This window comes from Mus pahari, chromosome 4 (assembly GCF_900095145.1).
Source record: "Mus pahari chromosome 4, PAHARI_EIJ_v1.1, whole genome shotgun sequence".
Classification (NCBI taxonomy): Eukaryota; Metazoa; Chordata; class Mammalia; order Rodentia; family Muridae; genus Mus; species Mus pahari.
The window spans coordinates 12,089,644-12,104,288 of NC_034593.1; the positions used below are offsets into that span (position 1 = coordinate 12,089,644).

The 14,645-nt window shown below is 38.4% G+C and overlaps 1 protein-coding gene across 1 annotated transcript in view; it reads right to left on the reverse strand.

Moving 5' to 3' along the window:
- The window catches only part of LOC110320216 (signal-regulatory protein beta-1-like), a 31,169-nt gene that overhangs the window by 3,576 nt on the left and 12,948 nt on the right, over nt 1-14,645 (reverse strand). Inside the window, exon 2 of the mRNA XM_021196132.1 lies at nt 7,704-8,060. Coding sequence (XP_021051791.1) covers nt 7,704-8,060 — 357 coding nt within the window. The remainder of the gene's footprint in view (nt 1-7,703; nt 8,061-14,645) is intronic.

Consider the following 14,645-nt stretch of genomic DNA (forward strand, 5'->3'; position numbering starts at 1 on the left):
CTTCCTTCCTTCCTTCCTTCCTTCCTTCCTTCCTCTCTCTCCCTTCCTTCCTTCCTTCCTTCCTTCCTTCCTTCCTTCCTTCCTTCCTTCTTTCCTTTCCTTCTTTCCTTTCTTTTTTTTCTTTGTACCTATATACCTTATGTCTTCTCTCTGCTAAGAAATGAATTTAAAATTGAGAGCCTAACCATCTGCATGTCCATTTATAGGTTTCAATTGTACTTAATCTGAAGTAAAAATCAGAGATTGCCCTCCATCAATGAAGCCAGGTTTAGTTCCTTTTCAGATTGGTACCCTCAAGGGAAATGGATGCAAGCCCATTGATCAGACAGAAATAATCTCTAGTCTTAAAATCACACATAGAACTGGATTGTTGGGAGGAAGACAGTATGCTTTGTAGCTATCATATGCTGTGGTTATTATGTGTAGCAGGCTGCATTTGACAATTATACACAATTGTATTTGTACATACATGACTCCTTATTAAATGATCAGCCAGGCAGCAAGATAAACAAGTGCTTTCAGAAGTTGGTATATCTAAATACCACCACAACTAATGTTCCTACAGGGTTGAGGGAGTATAGCCAGTCACAAATTATTGGGAGTTTCTGGCTAATCTGATACTGCCAAGATTCTAGTAACCAGATCTTTGGTACGATTAAGATCAGAGTATATGTGGATGGAGATGTTATACAGGTTAAAGTCAAAATTCATCTGACACTCACCAGCTGATTAACTAAATCCTGATCTTTAACTAATATGTATCAACATCCCCTCTGGTGGGACTCTGGTCCATTTGATCATGGCCCTGACAGACCTTGCCCTTCTCCTTATACCTCTCCCTTTTCAAAAGCCATTAGATAACATACTAAAGCTAGCAACCAAGGTCTGTTTCCTTATTTGACCACTTCTTCCTCCTGAAGCTGATTACCAAGGTCCAGCTATCAAAGTATTGAAGTCCAGCAATTAAAACCCCCTTTTTGGCTCATGCAATTAATGTTCACAATTAAAATTAAACACTTCATCATAACACAGTATTTCCAATTTTACCTATATTGTCATTCTCCTGTGTGTCACATCTGTCTCTTCTCTATCTAGAGGCAGTCCTTTCTTATCTGGAACAAAGACTACTCTCTTCCTGCTTTCTTTTCCTTTTCTCTGTCATCCTCTATCTACTGTTTTTGTCTCTTATCCAGTGACCTCTATTACTCTGGGAAAATAAATTTTCTTTTGGCTGATAGGTAGGTTTCGATGGGGACCTGAGCTGATACTGTTCCTAATACCTTTCCATAAAAACTGGATTAAAAACCTCAGCCATGAGAAACACTTAAAGAAATGTTCAAAGTCCTTAGTCATCAGGGAAATGCAAATCAAAATGATACTTAGATTTCATCTCACACCAATCAGAATGTTTAAGATAAAAAACTCAGGTGACAGCATACAATGTCAAAAATGTGAACAAAGAGGAACACTCCTCCTTTGCTGGTGGGATTGCAAACTAGTACAACCACTCTGGAAATCCATCTTAATGTTCCTTAGAAAATTGCAAACTGATCTACCTGAAGAACCAGCTATACCATTCCTGGGCACATACCCAAAGACATTCCAACATTCCACAGGGTTATGTGTACCACTATGTTCATAGCAGCCTTATTTGTGATAGCTAGCAGCTGGAAACAACCCAGATGTCCCACAATCATAGAATGGATAGAGAAAATGTGGTTCATTTACACAATGGAATACTATTCAGTTATTAAGATTAAAAGCACCATGAGTTTTACAAGCAAATGGGTGGAACTAGAAAATATCATCCTGAGTGAGGTAACTCATACCCAAAAGTACATGTACTCACTAATAAGTGGATATTAGTAAAAAATAAACAAAATACCCAGGATACAAACCATAAATCTCAAGAAAGTTAGTATGCTGAAGGGCCCAAGTAAGGATGCCTGAATCCCACTTGGAAGAGAAAAGAAAGAAATCTCAGGGGCAGAGGGTAGGAGGTACCTGGGTTGGAGAGGAGACAGGCAGGGGAAAATGGTAAGATGATGAGGTATAGGGGTGGGGGTGGAGGACAGAAGTGAAGCCCTAAGGGCCACCAGAAAGAATAAAAAAGGAAACCTTGGGAGTTAAGAGGTGTGTATGTGTGGGGGGACCCTCGAGAATGTACCAGAAACTTGATAGATAAGACATGCTCAGCATTCAAAGGGAGGAACCTTAGATGAAATGCCCAACAGTGGGAAGAGGGAACTTGTAGAGTCTGCCTCCAGTAGAAAGACAGGGCATCAAGTGAAGGGATGCAGTTGGCTTTCCACAGTCAAAACCTCTAACTCAGAATTGTTCCTGTCTAAAAATAGAGAAGAAAATGAAAAAAAAAGAAGGATCAGTGACAGGCCCAAATTGGGATCCAGTTCAAGGGGAGATTCTAAAGTCTTATACTATTACTGATGCTTTGATGTGCTTACAGACAGGAGCCTAGCATTGCTGCCCTATGAGAAGCCCAACAAGCAGCTGAAAGAGTCAGATGCAGGTACTTACCAATGGACAGAAGTCGGGGAATTCTATGGTTGAATTAGGAAAAGCATGGAAGAATCTGAGGAAGGTGACCCCATAGGAAGACCAGCAGTCTCAACTAACCTGGACTCCCAAGATATCTGACATTGAACCACTACACTAGATGATATGAGTTCCCTGACACATACACTGCAGAGGACTGCCTGGTCTGACCTCAGTGAGAGAAGATGCACATAACCCTAGAGAGACTTGATGCCCCAGGAGTGGGGAGGTAGATTAGAGTGGGGATAGGTAGGGACATCCTCTAGAAGACTGAGGAGGAAGAATGGGATGAGGAACTGTTGAAGGGTAGACTAGGAGGGGGATAACACCTGGACTATAAAAACAGTTTTAATAGTGATGATGATGATGGTGATGGTGATGATGATGATGATGATGATGATGATGATGATACTGATTATAATAGGAAAAAAACGCTCAGTCTAGAAAGATGAAAATGAAGGTAGAATCTCATGGCTAAGTATGTGCACAGAAATCTTCCTTACCACTGCGCTTGTTACTAGTTTTGGAATAACATGCTTGTTCTTTTTTGCCATTTGTGTGCATGAAAACCATACAGAAACAATAATACGTGTTTCTGCTTTGTTCCTGGCACTACCATGAAAATCCTGCTTAAGAAGCAGAAGCTTTTATATCCTGACACCATCCTTTCTCTTTGTGATTCTTTAACAAAGTTCCACAGTGGTTTTCACAGTATAATCATTTCCTCCAGTAGGGTTAATTATATAGAGCAGATGACCATGAGATGGGAGAAACACAGAGCTGTTGTTGATTTTCTGTATCATTAATATAGATTTCTGAATAAAGGGGAGAAATTTCTGGTCCCAGAAATTGCAAACGGACGCAATGTAGGCAAGATTTGCACTGATGTTAGAGTTGAAGAGGACTGTTATTTGGACCTTAGGTACCTTGGATCTGCTCACTGAAATGTGTCTCTAGCACAGTATTTGATTTTAAGAGTTGTGCAGAGCAGGATGGACCTTGCTGTTCTGAAGCATGATAGGTTGTCATGTCTCAGCTTGGTGTCTTCACAGGTCTATCAAGTGAATAATCCCAAATAACTACTTTTGTCTCAAGTCATGTATATGATATTTCAGATATGAAGACACGTATCAGAACAACTAATGGAACATGGACCTGGGATTTCTCTGTTTTCCAGAAATTTACAAAAGTAGACAGATGAAGAGCTGGCAACCAAACCCTAACTTCATGCCAATGGGAATGTGGAATGTCCAAGTCCAAGAGCACATGGCCCAATAATAGCTCAGTTACGGTAATGAAACATTTCCTAACTGCCAGCAGTTTCTCTAAGTATGTTGTATGACTTCACTCCTTCATTAGAGCAAGTCTATATTCTGTGCTAGCAGGGGGAAGAATATGCTGAAGATCTTGTCCTGAATAAACGTCAGAGACTAGCAGTGCTGGGATGCTATGCAGGCATTTAGATCCCATCTTCTTCTCTGAGGACCACTGCAATTCTGATGCTTCTAATGACCCTGACACTACTGGTGGAGAATATGTGCATATTTTCTCTTTTCTCAAGGAACTCCTACCATTGACCGTGGTTGTCATAATCACAACTTAGGAAACTGAGCATTGTACAGGGAGTAAGTTTTCTGACTCATGGCCTCCTGATGCTGGACATTCACTGTTTCTCTGGGTAGCCATAGTACCCTCAAAATGGGCACAGGTACCCTTATTCTACAGAAGGAAAACTAAGGATCAGTTTCATTGAGTTTTCCAAGGTTTAATAGTCATAATATACTACCTGTATTTTTACATGTTGTTGTGTTAAGTGATATACAGAGGCCTGCCTTTCCCTCTGAAGATCTGTGAATATCACCATGCTACAGATTAAAATACTGAAGCTGAAACAAAACCAGTCTTTTATTACCATTGTATCTCAGAGATCATTTTCTGTGACTTCACTTTCATTTCCCAAAAGAATGCTGCTGTTCTCCACTGAAACCATCCCAGTGACATTGCTCTATTTCTACTTTACAAATCCAACTTGAGGATTTCTCTGCAAGATCCCTGCTCCAGGTAGCTATGTGCAGAAAGAGCCCTTTGTTCCAGGGAGCCCAGAGTCCTGCTTATTCTGATTTATTTCTTCTTCATATTTTCAATACTGGAAACAATTGGCAGCTGTTTCATGGTTGCTGCCCCGAGAATATGTAGGAAGAAAAGCATCTATTCTGTGTAACTCTATGAGGTAGGGATTGCCATCAACACTTGCCTCTTCTTTACCTATTTACATGTCAGGGTTTTCTCTTAACTACAGAGTCTTCTCTAAAGGGAAGAGATGACCTTATTTTTATAGAACATGATTATGGAGAAAATGACATAACAGAGATACAGTTATACAGCAGTTACTGTTTGTTGTCTAACCTTTTCACTAAGAGCATAGTTATAAATAATGAAGTATCATTATAACATATACACATGAAGCTATGGTCACTGGAAGCTCTGGACTGTATTTTACCTCAGTCTCTTGCTGGTTGGGGTTTTTCTTCTTTTCCTAGAACATCATTGCCCTTGTTTACGATATGTATAAATTCATGGTGAACCCATTCTCCTTGTCTCTCTTCACTGAAGGGCTGTGAGAAGATTAGCTATACCACACCTTAGTGGGGAAACGGTAACATCTTTATAAAATAATACACTCTCAAGTGCCACAGCCCTCCTCAATAGGACATGTTTCTTTTATGGCCAGGATAGTGAATATAAAAGTCAGTCCACTCTGGACCTGTGTGGATACAAACTATTAATGACTAACTACTGTTTTAGTAGCAAAAATAAATAAAATATTCATGGCCTACAATCTGAAATATGATATCTCTTGCGGCTGCACGATTGTTTCTCATAGGGAACAATCTCATAAACAGTATGGGGTGAGAGCATTGTTGACATTTGTGTAGCTTTCTGATAGTTACTGCATATTATAATCTGAGTTAGGAAAATCTTGAAACTTTGAAGGTGGTGATAAATAGAAATGGGGGTTAGGTTGATGAATTCTGACTCAACATCTCGTGTGAATCAGGCACCTAAGTGGAGCTGGTGCCTCTTGCTTGAGGTTGGCCAGGAATGAGAGGTGGATTCCTTGACAGATCTCAATACTAACTGGATGTGTGCTCATGGGCAGGGCATTGGCATACAGGTCTCACTTCTCTAAGAGGAATGGGCTGGATAGTGTGACTGTCTTTCATGCTGTAAAATTCTCAAAATCAAGACCTAGATAGAAGAATTCATGTATCTATCAGAAAATTTAATGTGAGGACCTGGCCGCCTCAGCTGGTGGTTGAATATGACCCACATGGAGACTTTCTCCAGGGAGAAACACAAGGAGTCAACATTGGCTCAAACCTTCAATGCCTGTGAGAATAGGTCTCTGATACAAAATACTCTCTGACAGTTTCAAGTCCCAAAGAACTAGTTAGGCTAAGTAGGAAGGAGGGCTCAAAGGGCGACTCCTGAATCTCCCTCAGGTTGGGTAATAGAATAGATGCAGGAGACATTTGGCAGGGTAGATGAGTATATAAACAGAAGGGACCATGTGGTGGTAGATAAAGGGAGGTGTATATTGGGAGAAAGACTAGAGGGGGGGCATTTGGGAGATGAAGTTGAATCCTATCAATAGAAATGTCCAAAAATCAGGGGGGATGACCCTAGTCAAGATGTCAAAATTAGTAATAAGGGGAATATGGAGCCTCAACTGACCATCACATATATGATAGGCTTAAGATTTTATGGTAGAATAATGTCATCCAAAAAGTAAATAAGAACTTTGTTTAAATTTGCCAAATAAAATATATTATAATATATTTTTATATCATATTATATGTAATAAAATATGTCCTCTTGGAGAGCAGGAACTAAACTAATCCATGAACCACCTCTCTGGCCCCTGGATTATATTAATTTTATGTTTGATATAACAGTTTCCTATAAAGTTTTTGACTTCACGCAGCAAATATTTATCATTTTATCCTGTGTGGTTAAGAAATTCAAATTTGGTGAGTCAGGGTAAAGAACATGGGGTCACATATACTCAATGTCCAGGTGGGCCAGTTTCTGTCCTCGAACATGGTTTGGTCTCATGAGGGTACTGTCCTATATCATCTGTCGTCCCGTCACTGCACTGTTTTCTGATTCACCCTGACTCTCACAACTCTGACAATTCAGATCCCTTCTTTCCTGGGCTTTGATGATCAGGAAAGACTGTACTGAATTTATTACCCTATGCTACTTGTCCAGAACTATACAATCTTCATTTAAAATATGAAAAGAACAAAGAGAACATATGGAAAAGCCATAAAGAAAGTAAAGTGTCTAGATAGCAAAATAAGAACCCCTATAAGCAGTAACCAAATATATGTTAACTTACACATTAAATGTACAAGGTATACAGAGGATTTGAGCATTTTATGAAAAAATACAAACAGAATCAGCCCTTCCTCTCCTCCCAGTGTTTTGCTTATACACATATTTATGAAGCTTTTTGTTCAATCGTTTTGTTAATAGTCTGGTTATTTTCAAAATGGAATATATAGGCGCTTATACATCTTGTTTGTAATAAATTATCCTTTTATATGCTTGTGACTTTTATAAACTATGGGAAATTAAAAAAACAAATATGTAAATGGAGACAATAACAATATTAGTCAGCAGTTCAGGGACAATTGTCAAAACAGGGAAGAAAATAAATAATTTTGAATGTAGGCATATTATTGAAAAAATATTGTCTTACATATTCCTAGTTTGAAAAAAACAAAGGTATATATCTCACGTTGTGAAGTAATTCCTTTGATATGAACTCAGAGAGAATCACACCAGTACACATTATAATAGAACTGACAAAAGCTGACTACTAATCTGAGATAGAGTGAGAAATATAAGTTTCTTAGAGCAGGAAGAGAAATCTATGAATTTACACTCACTTCCGAGAAGGGGAAACGTCTAACACATAGCATGTCCTCTCTTCTTCTCAGTTTCCTTGGTCCAGAGTTAGGATAAAGTAAACCTATGTATATTAGAGTCCTTTCTACACATGTTTCTTACCTTTTCACGGAGTATCAGACACTGTTTGGCCCTGTAGGAGAAATGAAGGATGAAAGGGAAAATGTAGTACTTACCAAGTACTAACAACTCAGTGCCACCTCCAGACTGAATCTCAATGTCAGGCTCTGATGATCCTCTCTGGAACTTCACACAGTAGTAGGTACCCATGTCAGCAGGAATGACATTACTGATACGGATGGAAAAGTCTATGTTGTTTCTCTTTGTAAAATCTGAAGCATTTGTTATTCGGGGGAAATGTTCTCCTGAGGAACTATATATCAACTGTCGACTTTGTCCTACGCCTCTGAACCACCTGATGGGCCCCACAGGGAACAGGGATGTCACTGTGCAGTTCAGAGTGACTGACCCTCCAGCATCAACAGAAACTGATTTATAACACTGGATGACCTTCATCTCTCTCATAGCTGCTCCTGCAGAAAACATCAGTTAGTGCTCATCCTGATGGAGAGCCACAGGCTCCTCAAGGTTGTGATTAAAAAACAAAACAAAACAAAACAAAACAAAACTGTTACTCATTAGAATTCAGTAGGTACATGAGCATAGTTCCTCTAACTTATGCATTTCAATACAAGATTGTAGTATAGAAGAGGAAATTGAATAACAGAGATACTTGCAACTTGGAAAGATTCTAATTGAAGCCCTAATTTTGTTTGGAATTGTCATGCTTCATCCAGTATTTGCTACTGTTTTCTTTTCTGTGAACTTGGCCTAGGGAAATTCTGTTACAATAGTGTTAAATGTGATTGTGACACTTTTACACCAAACAGATATAAATGTAATAAGTATTTAAGTATAGTGATATATACATTTGATTACAAAATCCTTATGCTAGCATATGCTGTATCAGGTAGAGTGATCGTGTCATAGATAGGTTCTAATATCATGCACCCTAATTAAGAAATCAAACTTCCAGCTAGAACATGTAAGAGCCTCATCCACTATCTGAACCTTTCCATTCCCACTTCCTTGATTTAGAGCTCAAAGAAACATCTTCTTACACCAACACAATACTACACCTCCTGACCCACTTTACTCTCCCCCCAACCCCCAGTTCCACTACTCAGGTGAACTTTCACTTTACAGGTGCTGGCCATACCTTCCACAAAAGGTAAGCACCCTACCTACAGTCTGAACTTGCCACTCCCTTGGTTTGGAAGCCATTTCCCTAGCCACTGACACCTTCCCCTACACACTGACCCTGCCACATTCCATGTACCCTCCCCTATTTGGACAGAGATTCACTGCTTATGTGCAGAGCACACAAGCCAGAATAGGTAAGATCCCCACTTGCAATCTGAGTCTCCTAATCCCTCCTTTCAGAACTAAATGACTGAAACTTTTGACACCTTGACTATCACTTTACCTATATATGCTTCAATATGTTGTTAGATGATTTGCCTTAAGGAGCTCTGCCTCATCCAAGCCTTCAACCATTCCTCCATCTGTTTGTCCATCCATTTGTCCATCCATCCATCCATCCATCTATCCAAATGTGTATGTCTCTTTGTCTATATGTACATGTGAAAGTAAATGTATGCATGTAAGCATGTGTGAGTTCTTGTGGAGCTCATTGTGACACAGTCAGTCCCAGCCAGAGTGTGGGTATAGGAATATATATTTCTATATCCACATTTGCCTGTAGAAAGCCTTTTAATTCATTTCCTTTCCTTCCTCTTTGATTCACAAAGAGTTAACCAGCCTAGCCATAGAGGCTTCTGACTGCCTGGACCTGGAAGAAAGTAATATCAATAAAATTTCTCTTAATTCTGCATTGCTAGAAAACAGGTATTATTTGTACAAGCCAGTGAGATTTAAACACAGAGTAAGCAAGAAATGTTTTTAGGATTTTTCAGAAGTTATATGCAACAATTAAGTATAGTTAGAGTGAGAAAACGACAGAGACAACCAGTCTTCAAAACTACCTTTATGTCCAATGATGTGTTCCACTTCAAATCATTCCAGGGGATGGAATCCTGGCACCAACACACAGCTGTATTTCCACACCACCCCATAGCCCCACACTTCTGTTATTCATGTAGATATTCATTGCTCAGGTGAAGGCCATGACAGTCAAAAGTGGTAAGAGTCATATTTGCTATATTAACCCTCCTACTTTCTCAGTTTGGAAGTCATGGCCTAAGCCACTGACACCTCCTGCTGTCTACTGTCCCCGTCCATGCATCTTCCCCTATTAGGACAGACAATGACTGTCTGGGTACAGGCTACACACTGAAGAAAAGATATGATCCCAACCCACCATCTGAATCCACCAACAACTTCCTTTCAGTGTAAAAGGACCCAAGCTTCTGATACCTCATTTTCTAGCAGCTCCCTGTTGCCATACCCCACCTATACATAGATGGATAGTGTAAACTTATGTACAGGCCATACCATGCAGAAGAAAAAAGATGGACCAAATGTCATGCTAACTACCAGAAATCTAGCCCCCATCTCTAATGAGACTTCCTGCTGGACCAAAGGTCATGCTGGAGACAAGGAATATAGACTACAAAACCCAGAAGACTAAGAGGAAAGAAAAGCAAGGAACAAATCACTATCTAACAACAACAAACTAAGAAATCTGCTCTTAGAGTGATATTCATCCTAAATTCAGAAATGCCAGTATAAGAACATAATCAACAACAGCCATGGCAATACAGGGCATAACCAGAGTCCAGGTATCTTACTACACCAATCCATGAATATTCCAATACTGCTAAAGCATAAAAAAAGATCATAAATCCAACTTTATAGATATGCTTAAAGAGAAAATAAATGGATAAAATGGTATGGATGAAATATATATATATATATATATATATATATATATATATATATAACCAAATACCAAATATATATATATATATATATATATATATATATAAGACCTAGAAAGACAAACATAATATGTACTCACTTACAAGTGGATGTTAGCTGTAATATAAATTATAATCATGTTAAAATCCAAAGACCCTTTCCCTTTGAGCTAAGTAAAAAGAAGGGCTATTCTACTATACCAACCCCTGAACATTCTAACACAGCTAAATCATAACAAAAATGATCTTAGGCCCTGAGCAACTTCATATACCAGGGGGAACTCCATTCTGCATCCACCTCTCACACTACCTTCATCAGAAACGCAGGTCTTCAGCCACACAGGTAAGCTTCCCTTTACAATTCCATCTTCACTACTTGTTGAGCCCTCTGTTCTAAGCCAAGCTGCGCTGACAAGCTGCTATCTCAGGGAGACCTCCATTCAGCTGCCACCTCTCCCCTCACCTTCACCACACCTTCAGATCATGAACCACACAGATAAGCTTCCCTTTGCCCACCAATCTTGCCTGCTCTCTGAACCGTTTGGGCCACAGCAAGTTGCCTGAGCAGCCTGTTATCCAAGGGAATCTCCATTCCTCTGTCACCATTCCTCCTACCTTCTTCAAATCTGAGACTTCTGAACCATACAGGTTAGCTTCACTTCACACACTCATCATTGCTGATCTCTGAGCCCTCTGGTCCAAGCCAAGTGCTCTTGAGCAGTTTGCTAGCCCACAGGGACCATTATTTTCCCACCACCCGTCCTCCACTTTCATCAGACTCCTGATGAATACATATAAGCTTCCTTTAGAACACTCTTTCCTGATCTCTGAGCCCTCTGGGCCAAGCCAAGCTCCAATGAGGGACCTGCTGGCACAAGAGGACCTTTATTTTTCTGCCACATTAATGGCAGCTCTCTGGCCACATTCATCAGTCCTGCAGCTCCTGTACCATATAGACCTGCATACAACCAAACGATATCCATCAGTGGCCTATCACATCAGGACCATCAGTGTTCACCCTCCTCCTAATACCTACTGCAACAAGAAAATCCAGGACCCAAACCATTCAGATAACTACTGGACTTTTCAAGAACATAATCAACAAGACCCAGGGCAATATTTCACCTCCAAAGCACAGATACCCAAAAACAGCAAGCCCTGGATATCATAACCCAACTAAAACACAAGAAAATGACTTTAAATCTAATATTATAAAGATGATAGAGGCCATAAAAGAGGAAATTAATAGATATCTTAAAGAAATACAGGAACAAATAATCAAATGGATAGAGCTCTTTAAAGAGAGAACAAATTGCTTAAAACCATATATAAAAATAAAATCAAACAAGTGAAGAAACTTATTTGAAAAGCTGTGTAAGACCCTAAAGTGAAAATAGAAGAAATAAAGAAAATACAAACTGAGGTAATACTGGAAATGGAAACCATAGGAAAGGAGACAGAAACAACAGACACAAGCTTACTCAAGAGAATGCAAGAGATGGAAGAGAGAGAATCTCAGATGTAGAATATAAAATAAAAGAAATTGATACATCAGCCATAGAAAATGTTAAATCTAAAAGTTTGCTGATTAGAAAACATTCAGCAAATCTAGGATAATATGAAAATAACCTAACCTAAGAATAATAAGAATAGAAGATGAAGAGTCATAGATCTAAGGTTCAGAAAATATTCTCAACAAAGTAATAGAAAAAAATTTCTCAGCCTAAAAATAAAAAATACTAATAACATATAAGAAGCTTATAGAACACCAATTAGACTGGTCCAGAAAAGTAAATCCCCCAACACATAATAATTAAAACACACAACCTACCCCCCCCCAAAAAGAATATTAAATGCAGCAAGGGAAAAAGACCAGGCAATATACAAAGACAGACCTATCAGAATTACACCTGACTTCTCAACAGAGACTCTGAAAGCTAGAAAGGCCTGAACAGACATTTTGCTACCTCTAAAGAACCAATATGCCAAACTCGACTAATATATCCAACAAAACTCTTAATCATCATATGTGATTAAGCAAACAAGATATATCATGTCAAATCAAAATTTAAACCATATCTATCCACAAATCCAGTATTCAAATAAACAAAATCAGAAATGAAACTGTGAACATAACATCAGTCAGTAAGGAAATTCTAAGAATAATTAGGTCTTATTTAAAAGCCTAAACTCCAAAAATTTGGAAAATCTTAATGAAAATGATGATTTTCTAGACAGACACTACTCAGAAAAGTTAAATCAAGATGAGACATACTATTTAAACAATCCTATAGCCCCTAAAGAAATAGAAGAAGTCATCAAATAACTCCCAACACCTCCCACAAGCCCATGACTATGAGGTTTACTGCCGAATTCTACCAGAATTTGAAATAGCTAATACAAATACTCCTCAAACTGTTCCACAAAACAGGAACAGAAGGAAAACTGCAAGTATCATTATATGAATCCACAGTCTCCCTGATATCTAAACCACAGAAAGATATAACAAAGAAAGAGGACTTCAAACTGATGTCTCTTATGAATATTAATTCAGGAATACTCCATAAAGTACTCTCAAACCAAATCCAGGAACACATTAAACACATTATACATCAAGGTTAAGAAGGCTTCATCCCTGGGATGGAATACAAGGATGGTTTAAAATATGAAAATCCATCAATCTAATCCACCTTATAAAAACTGAAAGAAAAAAAATCACACGATTGTCTCATTTGATGCTGAAAAAAACCTTTGATAAAATCCAACACCCCTTTCTGTTAAAAGTATTACAGAAAGCAGGCATACAGGAAACATACCTAAACATAATCAAAAGAATATATAGCAAGCCAATGGGCAAATCAAAATAAATGGAGAGAAACTTAAAGCAATTACACTTAATTAAGGGACAACACAAGGCTTCCAACTCTCTCCCTACCTATTAACTCTAAGACTTGAAATTCTAGCTAAAGCAATACAACTAAAGGATATTAGGGAGATATAAATTTGAAAGGAATAAGTCAAAGTATCACTATTTACAGATAATATGATAGTATACATAAGCAATCCCAAACATTTTTTTCATCAATCAGAATAATCAAATGAATTTATTTCTTTTTTTCTGTAAATGATCTTTCTTTTTTATTACATATTTTCTTTATTTACATTTTGTGTTATCCCCTTTCCTGGTTTTCCCTCCAAAGCCCCCTATCCCCTCCCCTTTCCTGCTGCTCAACAAACCATCTACCCCCAGTCCTGGACACAATGAGAAGACCAAACGCATGGATAATAGGTATAAATGAGAAAGATTTTCAACTTAAAGGGTCAGTAAATATCAACAAAATTATAGAAGAAAACTTCCCTAACCTAAAGAAAGAGATGCCTATGAACATACAAGAAGCCTACAGATCTCCAAAAAAGACTGGGCCAGAAAAGAAATTCGTTCTGACACATAATAATCAGAACAACAAATGCACTAAATAAAGAGAGAATATTAAAAGCAGTAAGGGAAAAAGGCCAAGTAACATATAAAGGCAGACCTATTAGAATTACACCAGACTTCTCACCAGAGACTATGAAATGCAGAAGATCCTGGAAAGATGTTATACAGACCCTAAGAAAACATAAAAGCCAGTCCAGGCTACTATACCCAGCAAAACTCTCAATTACCATACATGGAGAAACCAAAGTATTCCATGACAAAACCAAATTCACACAAAATCTTTCCATGAATCTTTATTATCCCTTCAAAGGATAATAAAGGGGAAAGACCAACACAAGGAGGAAAAGAAATTATGCCTAGAAAAAGCAAGAAAGTAATCCTTCAACAAACCTAAAAGAAGAGAGCCGCAAGAACAGAATCCCAACTCTAACAACAAAAATAACAGGAAGCAGCAATTACTTTTCCTTAATATTGCTAAATATCAATGGACTCAACTCCCAAATAAAAAGAAGTAGACTAACAGACTGGCTACATAAATAGGACCCAACTTTTTGATGCTTACAGGAAAACCACCTCAGGGAAAATGACAGACACTACCTCCGGTTAAAAGGCTGGAAAACAATCACAAAAGAAGTCACTAGATATGCACTCACTGATAAGCGGATATTAGCCCAGAAACTTAGAATACCCAAGGTACATCTTGCAAAACACAAGAAAACCAAGAAGGATGACCATCGTGT